We start from the raw sequence: 12,380 nt of genomic DNA on the forward strand, positions 1-12,380 counted from the left end.
GCTATAACTCAGGTTTCACCGTGACTATCTTCAATCATAAATTTGCCAACGGCCGTTACGTTATCAGGCCTGTATGACCGTATGTTCAATGACATAATCGAATTTTAATGCTGTTATACGTCGCAGGAAAGAAATTGATAATTCAAAACAAACAGTTAGTCAGACCGATATTTTCGGTCGGAAAAAAAAAACGTCCTGATGTGTGGTGCTTGCACATAAATAACCGACAGGGAATAATTAAATACCAATTACTTTTCGTGTTTTTTTTGAGAAGTTAATTAAAACATCTACAACCTAGCTTGAAACGAAGGCAAAGGCGGCATTTTCCCTCCATGACTACACAAGGTGACTGATGACGGGAAAGTACAGGGTGCCAAGTGTACTTGATTGAACTGGTCGTTCTAGGATTTGTACTTTCGGCGGAGCAGTACTCTGATTGGTTTAGGGTACTGCTGAATTTTGCTCAGGAATACATTTTGTACAATTTTCTACTCCTCTTAAAATGTTTGAAACTGTGAGACGTTCCTTTTTTGTTCAATTTTAATTTTCATTGAAAAGTGCACTTTTTTAAACGTTACATTTTCCATGGCTTTCCGGAACACTGAGGGGGATTGTTGCAATGTCATTTCTGCGACTTCTGATTTAGAATTTCCCGAGTCAGACAAAGATCGACTTCAGCAAGTACCCTTCAGCAACGCTATCCAGTAACGAGACCTCAAGTTGTCTCTGTTTTCTCAATAATACTACATGTATGCTATTATATTCACCATTAGCGTAATTACTTGGGGGGGGGGGGGTATCCCCCAATTTCTGACCAAGGATGGATGGGCCTTTAATCACCCCCGGCCCCCAGTTTTGTGGCTAGAAACAAAACAAGTGCGAACGCAGCTGTGTCCGTCTTGCATGGAAGTCTTGCATGAAATGATACAATTACTCACTTGGGTCGTGATTGTAAATTGAAATAAGAATTTCCCATTTTGTTGAAAGTCACCATGCAAAATAATAGTGACCTTTATAATGCAACTGTATCCCTCACCCACTCGTAACTGACACAGGGCCAGAGGCAGGGGTGATGTATAGTCACAGGTGTGTAGAATCCCCTAAGACCCCGTTCCCACTTGATCCACCAATTGGGGGATCTGATCCACCTTTTGCCAAATTGCCGGATCAGATCCCCCAATTGGTGGATCAGATCCGGCAATTGTGTGTTTTGGGAACGCTAACCGTTATAAGGTGGATCAGGATCAGATCCACCTTTTCTGATCCACCTCTGGACCAGGATACAGATCCCCCAATTGGTGGATCAGATCCGGCAATTGCCGGATCACGATCAGATGGGAACGCAAAAGGTGGATCTGATCCGGCAATTTGACCTGTTAACATCCGCCCGGTGCACGAGTGGCGCGAAAATGTTGCGGTCTCATGAACGAAGAAACACGTTTTCAGGCGTGTTAAGTTTCTAGCGCATTACATACCACGTGACCTTTACATTTACCACATTTTCTTCCCTCCATGTACACAGTTTTCAGAAACAAATTCACAATTTGTTACAAACAATTTTTGTGAACTATTTCATCTATTTGTTTGGGTGTTTTGTTTTGGACAATTACAATTTGGTACTGACAGTTTTATGGGGTTCGTTTTTGGTCAATCGTTAGGAGGACAGACCGACCAACCGACCGACCGACACCCGAGTGACTTAAAGAAGCTCTGTTGCCATTGGATCTTTAAAAAATTGTCAAGTTTGAGGTGAGCTGGCGTACTGGTCACTCATCAGTAAGAATAGCTGGGAGTACTATATACCGTTCCATGAGGTCATTTGTGCCGTGGTAAAATCGTAATCTTGGCATTCTGATGGTGGAGGGGGTGGGGGGAGAGAGTGACGTGCGTGACCTTGCAGGCAGAGTGACAAATGTACACCACCTGTCACAAGTGACAGTACGGTCTACACACATTCTTCACGGAAAGCCACATTTGTAAATTGTTGCAAGATTTCTACTATTCCCTCTATGTTTTATCCGAAAATGGCTTTTAATATGATATACTACATCACTAGTAGAAGGAAATAATGCCTGTATACATATCGTTATAATCCTGTTCAATTCGAATTTGAAATCGGTATAAGTTAATCAAAGTAAAACAGAAGACCAACTTCATTAAAACGCACAGTTTTTAGTCAATACTGCGAAAATTAAATTAAGACATGCGATCTTCCTTCTTTCTTCTTTTACTACTTCTTCTTTTCTGCCGGAACTTTCTAGGTTTAAATGTAATAAAATTCAAAGGAACGTGTCCTACCTTGTGTGGTTGATTGGCCTCGGTCAGAACAGCGGCCTGTCTGCTGGCACACGTCCATGAGTTACCAACGAAGTACTTATTTTTGTGGTAAAAGTAAGCTCTCCTTGAGAAACTGATCAGGCAGGCCGGGCAGCTTTTGCGCTTTCCTTGCATTTCTGTGATGGAAAATGTCAAGGGCAAAAAAAGTCGTTCCTGAAACAAAACCCGTGGGTGCAAGGCAGTACGTGGTATCTACAAGGGGGGGGGGGAGTAGGGAAAAAGAAGGGTGGATAGTCAAATCTGATTTTCAGAAGCTAAGGCGCAAATAATGCAATAGCAGGGTGTAATTACAACCACTTTCTGAACAGCGAAGTCACATAAGTCATCTCTATTTAGACAACATAAGTATGGGGCCGGGGGGGGGGCAAACTGGGGTGGGGGGTGGAGGAAAGAGAAAAACCTGGGGAAAAGGCACCCCCCCCCCCGCACCCCCCCCCCCAGCGCCACTGGTCAGAGGCGCAACGTCATCTTCGTCGTAACATCGTACTGTATTTTTATTCCTCCGTAATATATGATTTTCCAAACCATTTCTGCATGAATTTGGAGCAATTGTGAATAAGATTGATTTAATGTGATGGTTTTTATGTCATGCATATTATTATAACATTGTGTATGCCGCTGGGTCTGTATAAATGTCCTTGGATCGTTTGTAATAATCGGCCTCGGACAACCCCATGGCACTCAACCCGAAACATAAAAAAAGAAGTTGACGAAAATAAAGGAATGCAACTACTTACATACAATTTAAGGCTGCGCACCACAATTTGGGCCTACTTCCATCCTCTAGGTGTAATTATTTGATACAAAAAAAGTTATCGCAACACTCAGCAGTGAACGTTGCACAGGTGTCTCTGGGTGAACCTCAGTCTACAACTCGTTGTCGGGCAAGTGCCGACTGCTGATTCAATAGGTGAATGGGTGAACAGGGGTACCTACGGAGTTTACATGACCTTTAGTTTCCAGGCAAGGCAAACCGACTTGGCATCAAATTTCACGCAATCACTCGTGGGTCTCATGAAAAGAATGCCTATAAAAGAATGTACTACCGCATGCAGCCGCCTCTGGCAATTGATCAGTCTATTCATATGTGGGTTGACTTGGTTGTTTTGCGCCATTTTTACTACCCGACATTTTACAGCCTTTACAGGCAACGTGCGCGGTTCACATTTGTTTACATCTGCAGTGAAAAAAAACCCCGACTCCAACGAAGAAAAATCTCTACTTTGTACAAAATGAATCGCCAAAGACATATGTCTCGACGGAGACTTTTTCGACTTGCTGAACTGGTTGCAGAATTGGAGGATTCATACGAAGATCAGGGACAGCCTGGCCCGTCTACTATGTGCACAAATCCGACACTACGGGACACGTTGGATAGTAGTAGTACTAGTGTGGACACTGGCCGGGATTCTTCGGACGCGGAGTCTGCGATCTCAGAACGCATAGGCACGTCAGGGGAAACGTCTGCGAACAATTCAGAGGTGAGATGAGATACATGTACTTTAAAGGCACGATTTATCCCCATGATTATCCCTACCAAATTGTTATCAAAAGCTTCCTTAGATTAAATATCGTGCTGAAACTAAACACCCCGTGAAATTGTTCTGTCAGTCTTGTTGTCATTTAGAAAAATCAAGAAATTTCCAACGATCAGTCAATATTGGTCCAGCGGATATGTGAATTTGTTTTTTGCACTTTTGCATAAAGGCGTGAAACTTGGCACAGATATTTATATTCTTGCTAGAAAATGTTTTAGATGTGGAGCCATCGCAAATTTACCCTTTTAGGGGCGTGGCAGCCGTTAAAAAAAGGGGGGGGGCTCATCATGCCCGCAGTGAAAACGGTTGTTCTCACTTGTCACAAAAGCAGGAAAACTCACAAAGACATGATTAGAGGGAATGTACATCATTGGCTTTTGCTGCAATTTTCAGAAATGAACTATTTAAGGGGTTAGTATAATAAATCAAATTTTGTTATATAGTGCCATGTTTGAAGTTTTTTGTTCGAAAATGCTGGAAAAACCAAGAAAAACAAAAACGTTCAAGTAGTCTGGTTCCCTGACTCCACTAAAGATAAAATGGATCAATTTCCAGATGCCAGAAAACTGTAAGGTAAGAGAACAAGTCTACCTGGCCTACACCCGTTCATGAATATGTAACCAATAGCAAACACAATTTGAACTGAATAAAAAATGGTAAATTTGGAGCAGTAGTTGCAAAATAGTTAGGTTTTTCCAACGGTGGTCGGCCGACCACCGCTGGAAACGTATACAAAAATACCATTTTCTTGAAAATGACTTCACACCAGGTGCCATAATTTGACAGGATGCTTTTGATTGTCATTTACCAACATCCTATTAAGGTATTTCGTAAAAACTTGGTAGTTTTATTTGTCGATGTTTGCAAATGTTGTATATTCCCTTTAAATATATTGTTAGTGTTTTCCAGATGTGGAGCCACCACAAAAGCACCCTTGGGGGGGGGGGGGGCGTGGCAGCCTTTAAAAAAGGGGGTAATTATTATGCCCACATTGGGAAAAATTGTGCCCATATTTCATGAACGAATATAATTGGAAAGTGGAAAGTTTCATTTCTCTATGAACGTGGGAACAATTTGTCCTTGGTGGGCATAATGAAAACCCCGCCCCCCATTTTTTTCTAATATGGTTGCCACGCCCCTAAAAGGGTGTATTCGAGATGGCTCCACATCTGGATTTTTTTCCTCATGAATATAATCGTCTGTGGGACGTTTTATTCGTTCCTGAAAGTGGGCACAATTTTTCCCAAGGTGGGCATAATAATTACCCCCCCCCCCTTTTTAATAGCTGCAACGCCCCAAAAAGGTATTTTTGTGGTGACTCCGAATCTGGAAAACACGTATAATCTATATAATTATGTCTTTGCGAAGTTTCCTGCTTACCGTTTTCACTGCGGGCGTGATGAGTCCCGCCCCTTTTTTAAATGGATGCCACGCCCCTAAAAGGGTGAATTTGCGATGGCTCCAGCCGCTCCACATCTAAAACATTTTCTGGCATGAATATGAACATCTGTGCCAAGTTTCACGCTTTTATGCAAAAGTGCACAATTCATCGATATTTTGTCACATATCCTCTGGACTATATTGACTGATTTTTGGAAATACATTAGAGTGTTAATAATAATGACCGTACGTCGTGCTTTGTAGTGATTTGTCCCAGTGTTTTTAAAAGTGCGTGTCATAATTTCCACTGAGCGGCCTGATACCTCAACAGGTTATAGTTCTAAACATCCTTCTTTGGATTTTAAGTGATGTTAATATTGAAAACGAACCAAATGCATGAAAAGCAAATAATCCTATATGCCTTTTGTTATAGACCTTAATGTTTTTGTTTAACTTGATTATCTATTTAATTCATTTATCAGCATTATTTTCTGTATTATATTCCTTTTGTTTGTTAGAAATAATCAATCCACATTTTATTCAATAACTACAAATTAAAAAAAAAGGTTACAAAATCGAAAGTTTGAAGTAATAAGCATTAATCTTTAATAACGTGCCAAAAAGCAATTAAACCCGTCGTTGGTCGGCCAAGAAAAATTACAAGAAGGGAGATGCCCGTTCCTAACAGTTGTCATATTATAACACAATCTTTTCATAGGTTTAGTTTATTCAACAACCATCCAAACTTGATGGTTCATTTGATGTTTTCAGCTTTCTGAAGAAACCGATTCGAAAATAACTCTGAGGAAGCTTTATCTGCAAAATAAACAACTGGAGGCCCAGCTGCAGAAACAGAGCAAGGAACTGCAGGCGATGGGGAGACGTCTTGAGACTTCTGGAGTGAAATCTAAGGGAAGACGTGTCATTGCGCCTCTTCAATGCTCGGTAAAGTTCACAATTTATTGATTGGGGTTAAAAGTTTGAATTTCTTGCTTTTTAAAATACATTTATTATATTTGTTTTGCATCATTTAAACATCCTCCAGTATTTGTTTCATTAAAGGGCCATGTAATATAATATTGTTATAATGCAATCCTTGAAAATGTACCTTAGTTTGTGTCCCACTTTAAGTTATTTTCAATTTTCATTTACAATTTTGTGAGTTCATTTTGGTGCCTGTTTTTTGGTTATTATGCTAAAGCGAAATTCAATATTCATGAGCACAAGTGTGATGTCATTTCAGGCAGAAATCTACACAGCTATTTCAGAAATTGCAAGAATTTTGGGTGGATATTTTGCTGTTGTGAGCCAGTGAGCAAACTTTTCTCACAGATATTTTCAATTAGCAAAATGTTTGAGTTGACAATTTGAACAGAATTAAAGCCCCATAGACTGAACAGTGTATTCCTGAAACGATATCACAGCAACAGCGCCCTCGGTTGTCCGAAAAAGTATGGACAATTGTAATGTTTAACGAAGTGCGCTTTTCCATAAAATTAACCAAAAAGGGATGTCAAATAATTATCATAAGAGTAGAAAGTTGCACAAAATTATGTTCCTCGGCCTAAAATTCACTTCATGGACCCTTAACACAACTTACAGTATTTAAACTGTACAACTTACAGCGAAATAATCATTCCTAAAAAAAAATTATATCCTCATGTTTGCGTTGATAAGCTCAACTGAAAGGAGGGGGTAACTAGATCCCCCCCCCCCAAAAAAAGAGGGATTCTGCCCCCCTCCCAAGACTCATCGAGTGGAAAAGCAAAGCTTATCATCTTTGATATACTAAGTCTCATATAAGCATCACAAATTTAATATTCGACAGGGAAACATATTAAAAAGAGACCTTTTCCCCCACTTTAGCATGCCGTCCGTGAAGTCTATGGCGAGCTCTTCAAGGACGGAGATGATGGATTCAATTTTTACGATATGTAAGCTAAACTTGGAGCTTTCCCCCCATTTTTCACCAGTAAAAGCTAATTTAGATTCTGCTTAACTATAGCCAACCTGTTTTTATCCCCTCCCCTGTAAGCCGGAGGGGGATATTGCAATAGCGTATTCCTTCTGTGTGTCTGTATGTGTTCCATTTTTGTGGTTGGGTTTACTGTAAGTTCACTCATTAATCTCGACCAATCTGTGGTTATGGTATCGGGTAAAGGGGTGCATACCTATGTTCCCCAATACCAATGTTCCGTAATACCGATGTTCCCCGAAATCCCTACCAATATAACCCTAACCCTAGCCCTAACCCTAACCCTAACCCTAATCCTAAGGATTTTGGGGAACATCGGTAGTGGGGAACATCGGTATTGTGGAACATCGGGTAGATCCCCTGGTAAAGTGATGAGACCCAGGCAACAGGTCATGACCTCCAGGGTTAAAAATACGGTACTCTGCAGGCCTTGGTCCTCGGTAGCCCATGATTTATGTCACTTTGTTTCTCTAGTGTCGTGAAAGTTATTGTTTTGTAAGTAAAAGTTCCCGTATAGCTTCACAGAATGGGGACTGTATAATTCCATTTTGGATAGGTTCACTGAAAATTATCCTTACTAAAGGCCTGTATACAAAATGCCAGCATGCCAGGGGGATCACGCAAGTTTTACTTAGTTGCAGTATTTTTTTTCAGAATCGAACAATTTTGTTACAACGGGCAATCGACATGCAACCCAGAAGCATCTTTTTTCTTTTGCCCACATGCACTTAAAACAGTTTATGCATGTCACCACTTAATGCAATGCAGATTAGGCCAAAAAAAAAAAATATTCGGTCTCTGGTCAGACCAAAGTTCCGGAATTGATGCGGCGACGCGGCTTTTTTTTTTTTTTCAAGCTTGGATTGTACAGAAAAGGTGGGGCACTATTTTGCTTTTTTTTGGTGTCTTCATGTACATTGGTGTCCATAATTTGCCTTGGTGCCCTCGATCATTTGCCTTGGTGCAATTTCCCATTCCTTTAAGTTGGTGCTCTTTGGTAAAAAAAAAATTTAGGAGGTGCGGCAATAGAGGGCGCTGTTGGAGCTACCGCGGAACATTTTGGGGGAAAAAAAGGTTGACGCGCATGATTAAAATCGACGCGCGCGCTGACCAGAGACCGATTACTTTTTTTTTTTGGCCTTAAGAGAACACTAAATTTGCTGTATTAGTTGGCATCACGCGACCACAACATCCATTTGTAAAAAAAACATGCAGGACGATAATGGTGTATGAACTAAAGTAAATTTTTAGACATGCAGTATCGAAACGTATAAATGAAAAAAATAAGTCTTCCACGTTCATCTTTATAACAAAGTAATGTACACGTATTTCAGGAAAAGCAGTGCAGAAAACGAAGGGGTGATTTCTCAATTTATCCACAAAGTCCAGTCTACGCATGGGCGAGAGAGATGGACCACGGAGCAAATCAAAAGTAAGTGCACAGCACACCTTGTTTGACTGAAAAAAAATGTTCTGTGTTGCAATAAAATTCCATACATTCATGAAGCGCAACAAAACTTAGTGTACACCGGAAGTCTTCGTGTATGGTCTCTCATTGTTATGAGAGTTTTCGGGATTTGTTAACAAAAAACGAACGAAGAAGCAGAAGAAGAAAAAAGAACTAGATGTGAATGTGATTACAAAGGAAAAGAGAGACAGACGGATATATTCACATAATTGTCATACAGGGTACACCTGTTAATGGTATTATTAACAAGACATTTTGTCGTCATACATTATACCTTAGGAAGACACAAGACATTAGGGAGACATTTAACAATTGTTGGCTGCTGTGATGTGGGATATGACGTTTTGAACACCCAAGGGACGTATAGCACCTCAAGGGTGTTCAAAACGTCATATCCCACATCACAACAGTCAACAATTGTTTTGTTATACCTCTGTCTTTGATTCTTTGTACTTTGAAAACACGAAAACAAACAGCAGTAAACACACGAAAACAAACAGCAGTAAACACAACAATCAGGACAATCGAACGTCAACTCACATGCATGTCGCGTACCGAGCTCGAAACAGCTGATCGTCTGCTAGTTCGCTGCTCCCACTCATAAGTGAAAACATGGTGAAAATATCGTGGGTACCAACGATACAAGCGTTTCACACCGTACGTACCGTACGTGCAAAGTCATATCCCACACTCCCTGTGGGATATCACGTACGTGATATCCCACAGGTAGTGTGCTATGACTTTTTTTTTAATAAACTTAACACGTGATCGTTCTAGGCCAATGAAAATACAGTATTCAAGAGAGGTATATAACAATTCAATATGTCACCCTAATGTCACATGTCTTACTTAGAGACAAATTATATCGTCACAAATAGGCTTAATTGATCAATTGCTCGTTCTCCCAAGGTAAAATCGGGGTTAGGGTCATTTAAGTTGTAAAAACAATTGTGCACAAGTCTATGGGAATGCCTCCCTATAGTGACCTATTTTCGGTAGTTCTTGTTGTCATGATTATGAACCTACATTTGTCAACCATTTACATGTTTCAGAAGCCTGTAAGACGTACTTCACCTCCCTAAAAGACAAACAGAGGCGACAAGAGCAGGGGACATACAAACAACACACGGACGATGCACGCAAACGGAGTCGCAAGTATCGGGTAAAGTTTGCCCCCTTTTAGTACACTACGTGAAAGGTAGCGGGGAATGTCGGATAAAAGTATTATTTTTTCATTCAAAAGATGGTTATGACCGATTGTGCGCTATAGAAAAAAAGTGTATGTTAATGATTTATGTTATTCCACGATGTAAAAAAAATCTCCAGTATGTGTTACTGAAGTTTCTTCATTGTTTTCTGCTTTATCTTTTATTTTGATGGAGCAGATTATATATCAAATTAAAAGAAATGAGAATGAACAATACTCAAACGTGCCTGTGGTCAAGGTGTGGGCTTCTGTAATCTCAACAACCTGGAATGCCATGACACACACACAGCGCACAAGTGTGTATTTGCCTGCAATTGGGGACCCAATTACATACTCTGCACGATCACCAAATTGGGAACTTTTGGGATTTGTGGACCCTATGGTCCTCTGTTGTTCAACGTCCCCTACTGAGTGCAGAAACAAATCCACCTTTCCTTAAAAATACCACCACTCATGTCCCTATGGCGATGTCGTTGGGTTACTTGAGGCTCAACGATAGACATACACGGTGTATCAAAATAAAGGTATACTCCAAAAGTAATGGCTGAATATGTAAAGGTTTGTGGACTTCATCACATCTATAAAGGGTGATTCTCCGTGACCGAAGAGATGCAAATAAGATATCAATGAAAAGCTAATGAAGTATACCCTTTAAGATTGAGCTATACTTTGACAGTGTTCAAGTTAATAACTTTTACATATTACCCTTTATTTTTATACACCCTGCATAATTAGTTCGGATTTAGCTGGATTTATAGCTTTGATTTTCTTATGAGTAATGCTCACTCTCCACCTTGTTGCATCTGTTATTGGAATATTAAACAGAAGTCTCTTTTTGTTTACCATTTTTGATTCATATAGAAACTACAAAGACGCCAAAGCAGCCTCCGGGCGATAGATCTGCCGGATGCTAAGAGGAAGGAGGCTGAGGAGGTGTTAACCCTCGCGTACATGTCCTCAGAGGAGAGCATGACCGAGGAGGAGGAGGAGGAGGATGGGGGAGGGGACCAGAGACGGAAGGTCAGGAGGCTCCGCAAACTGCCGTGGGAGAGGTATCGCCTGACTGCATTGAAGAATAAGCTGGATACTCATTTTGTGAGGACCGCTTCCACGTTAGTTTCGCGGATGCTGCCTGAGTTTGTCTCCGGGTTGCCTTCGACAAGACCCCCTCCTGCAGACGCACCGTCATGGGCAATCAGACCAGCAAGCTCCAACTCTTAAAGTACCGTATAATCCCCGTTTCGAATTGCAGTCTCCATGCTTCACCCTAGTCTGGTTTTCCTGACTAGACGGTCCTGACTTCTCGAAATAGATCATGTAGCTCAGGTAACTGTCACATTCAGGATGCAACCAAGTAAATAGGCCAAAAATCCGCCCGCCCAGCTCGTGAATAATTGTTATACATTGAAATTATTCCTATATTAGGGAGTTCTAAGAGCCATGGAATTGGGGGATCGAAGACATTATGGTACTGCACCTCTGACCTGGACTTTGGGCTTCCAAATCTGAGCATTCTGGATGCAATTAGGTCCTTAGTGGCGCTATTGTCGAAATGGCTACTTTTCCAATTTGGGAATGTTCGTTTTAAGGGTGGTCTACTTTGGATGAGAATTTCTCCAACAGTTCATTGGTCAACCCACCAACAATTGAATGGAGAAATGAAATTTATGTTGATCCACATTAATTGTTTTTTTTCCCGGTGTAGCCTGAACTACTGTGAGAGTTCTTACTATTTTTTGAAGAACCTTAAAATAAGGGGATTTATCACGCATAAGAGAAGTTATTTACTTGGTTGCACCCTTCATAGCGTAGCAAAGCCCTTCCCTTGCATAAGGCACTTAAGGCACGTCTTCAGTGGACATTATGATCGAGATAGGCTTACCTGGTGTTGTACATCTGAAACGCAAGCCTTGAATTATTGATGAATTTCAAAGTAAGTAGAAACCATTTAACACCCGGAAATACCTGAGTTATCGCGAACCTAATTATCAGGTTAACTAAGTGAATTCGGTAAGCTACGGACATTTTCGGCAGGACACGTGCCGTGGCGACCATTGTAGGAATAGTCAGAATCTTTTGGTCTGAAAACCAGACTAGCTGTACCCCACTCGTTCTGACTATTTAGCTGGTGTTTTTTTTACTACTATCATCGTAATATAATTCATATTGGGCGATGCATTTCTTTTGTAATTAAAGGGCATAATTCTTTAACAAAGACTGTAAGTGTAACGACAAAAGGGAGAATGTTAAATAACCGTACATACCAAACATGATGTTTTGCCCATATATTGTAGTGCTTTACATTTAATTAGCTTGGTACTATTTAGTGGCTTTATTTTTTTTACCAAAGAAAGAAGTGGAATTCCTTACTGAACATGTACAGGTCACACTGGTCTGACCTTGTTTATTTGTAATATGCAAAACACATTAAAGGTTGAGAATATTTTTCCTGCAACTTCAGACAGCTTCGTTTAT

At 40.6% G+C, this 12,380-nt stretch overlaps 1 protein-coding gene across 1 annotated transcript; it reads left to right on the top strand.

The window, feature by feature from the left end:
• The first annotated feature begins 3,236 nt into the window (after nucleotides 1-3,236).
• Nucleotides 3,237-12,091, top strand: LOC119721312. Its single transcript, XM_038191331.1, has 6 exons — nucleotides 3,237-3,818; nucleotides 6,027-6,200; nucleotides 7,122-7,189; nucleotides 8,565-8,662; nucleotides 9,751-9,860; nucleotides 10,767-12,091. The coding sequence occupies exons 1-6, from the start codon at nucleotides 3,375-3,377 to the stop codon at nucleotides 11,124-11,126; spliced, it is 1,254 nt and encodes a 417-aa protein (XP_038047259.1). The 5' UTR covers nucleotides 3,237-3,374; the 3' UTR covers nucleotides 11,127-12,091.
• The last annotated feature ends 289 nt before the right edge of the window (nucleotides 12,092-12,380 follow it).

Source organism: Patiria miniata, unplaced genomic scaffold (assembly GCF_015706575.1).
Source record: "Patiria miniata isolate m_02_andy unplaced genomic scaffold, ASM1570657v1 HiC_scaffold_13, whole genome shotgun sequence".
Taxonomy (NCBI): Eukaryota; Metazoa; Echinodermata; class Asteroidea; order Valvatida; family Asterinidae; genus Patiria; species Patiria miniata.

Coding starts and splice junctions, on each gene's coding strand:
- LOC119721312 (XM_038191331.1), top strand. CDS start 3,375: ATGTACTACCGCATGCAGCCGCCTCTGGCAATTGATCAGTCTATTCAT. Junction 7,190..8,564: donor GGATTCAATTTTTACGATAT/GTAAGCTAAACT, acceptor CACGTATTTCAG/GAAAAGCAGTGCAGAAAACG. Junction 9,861..10,766: donor AACGGAGTCGCAAGTATCGG/GTAAAGTTTGCC, acceptor TGATTCATATAG/AAACTACAAAGACGCCAAAG.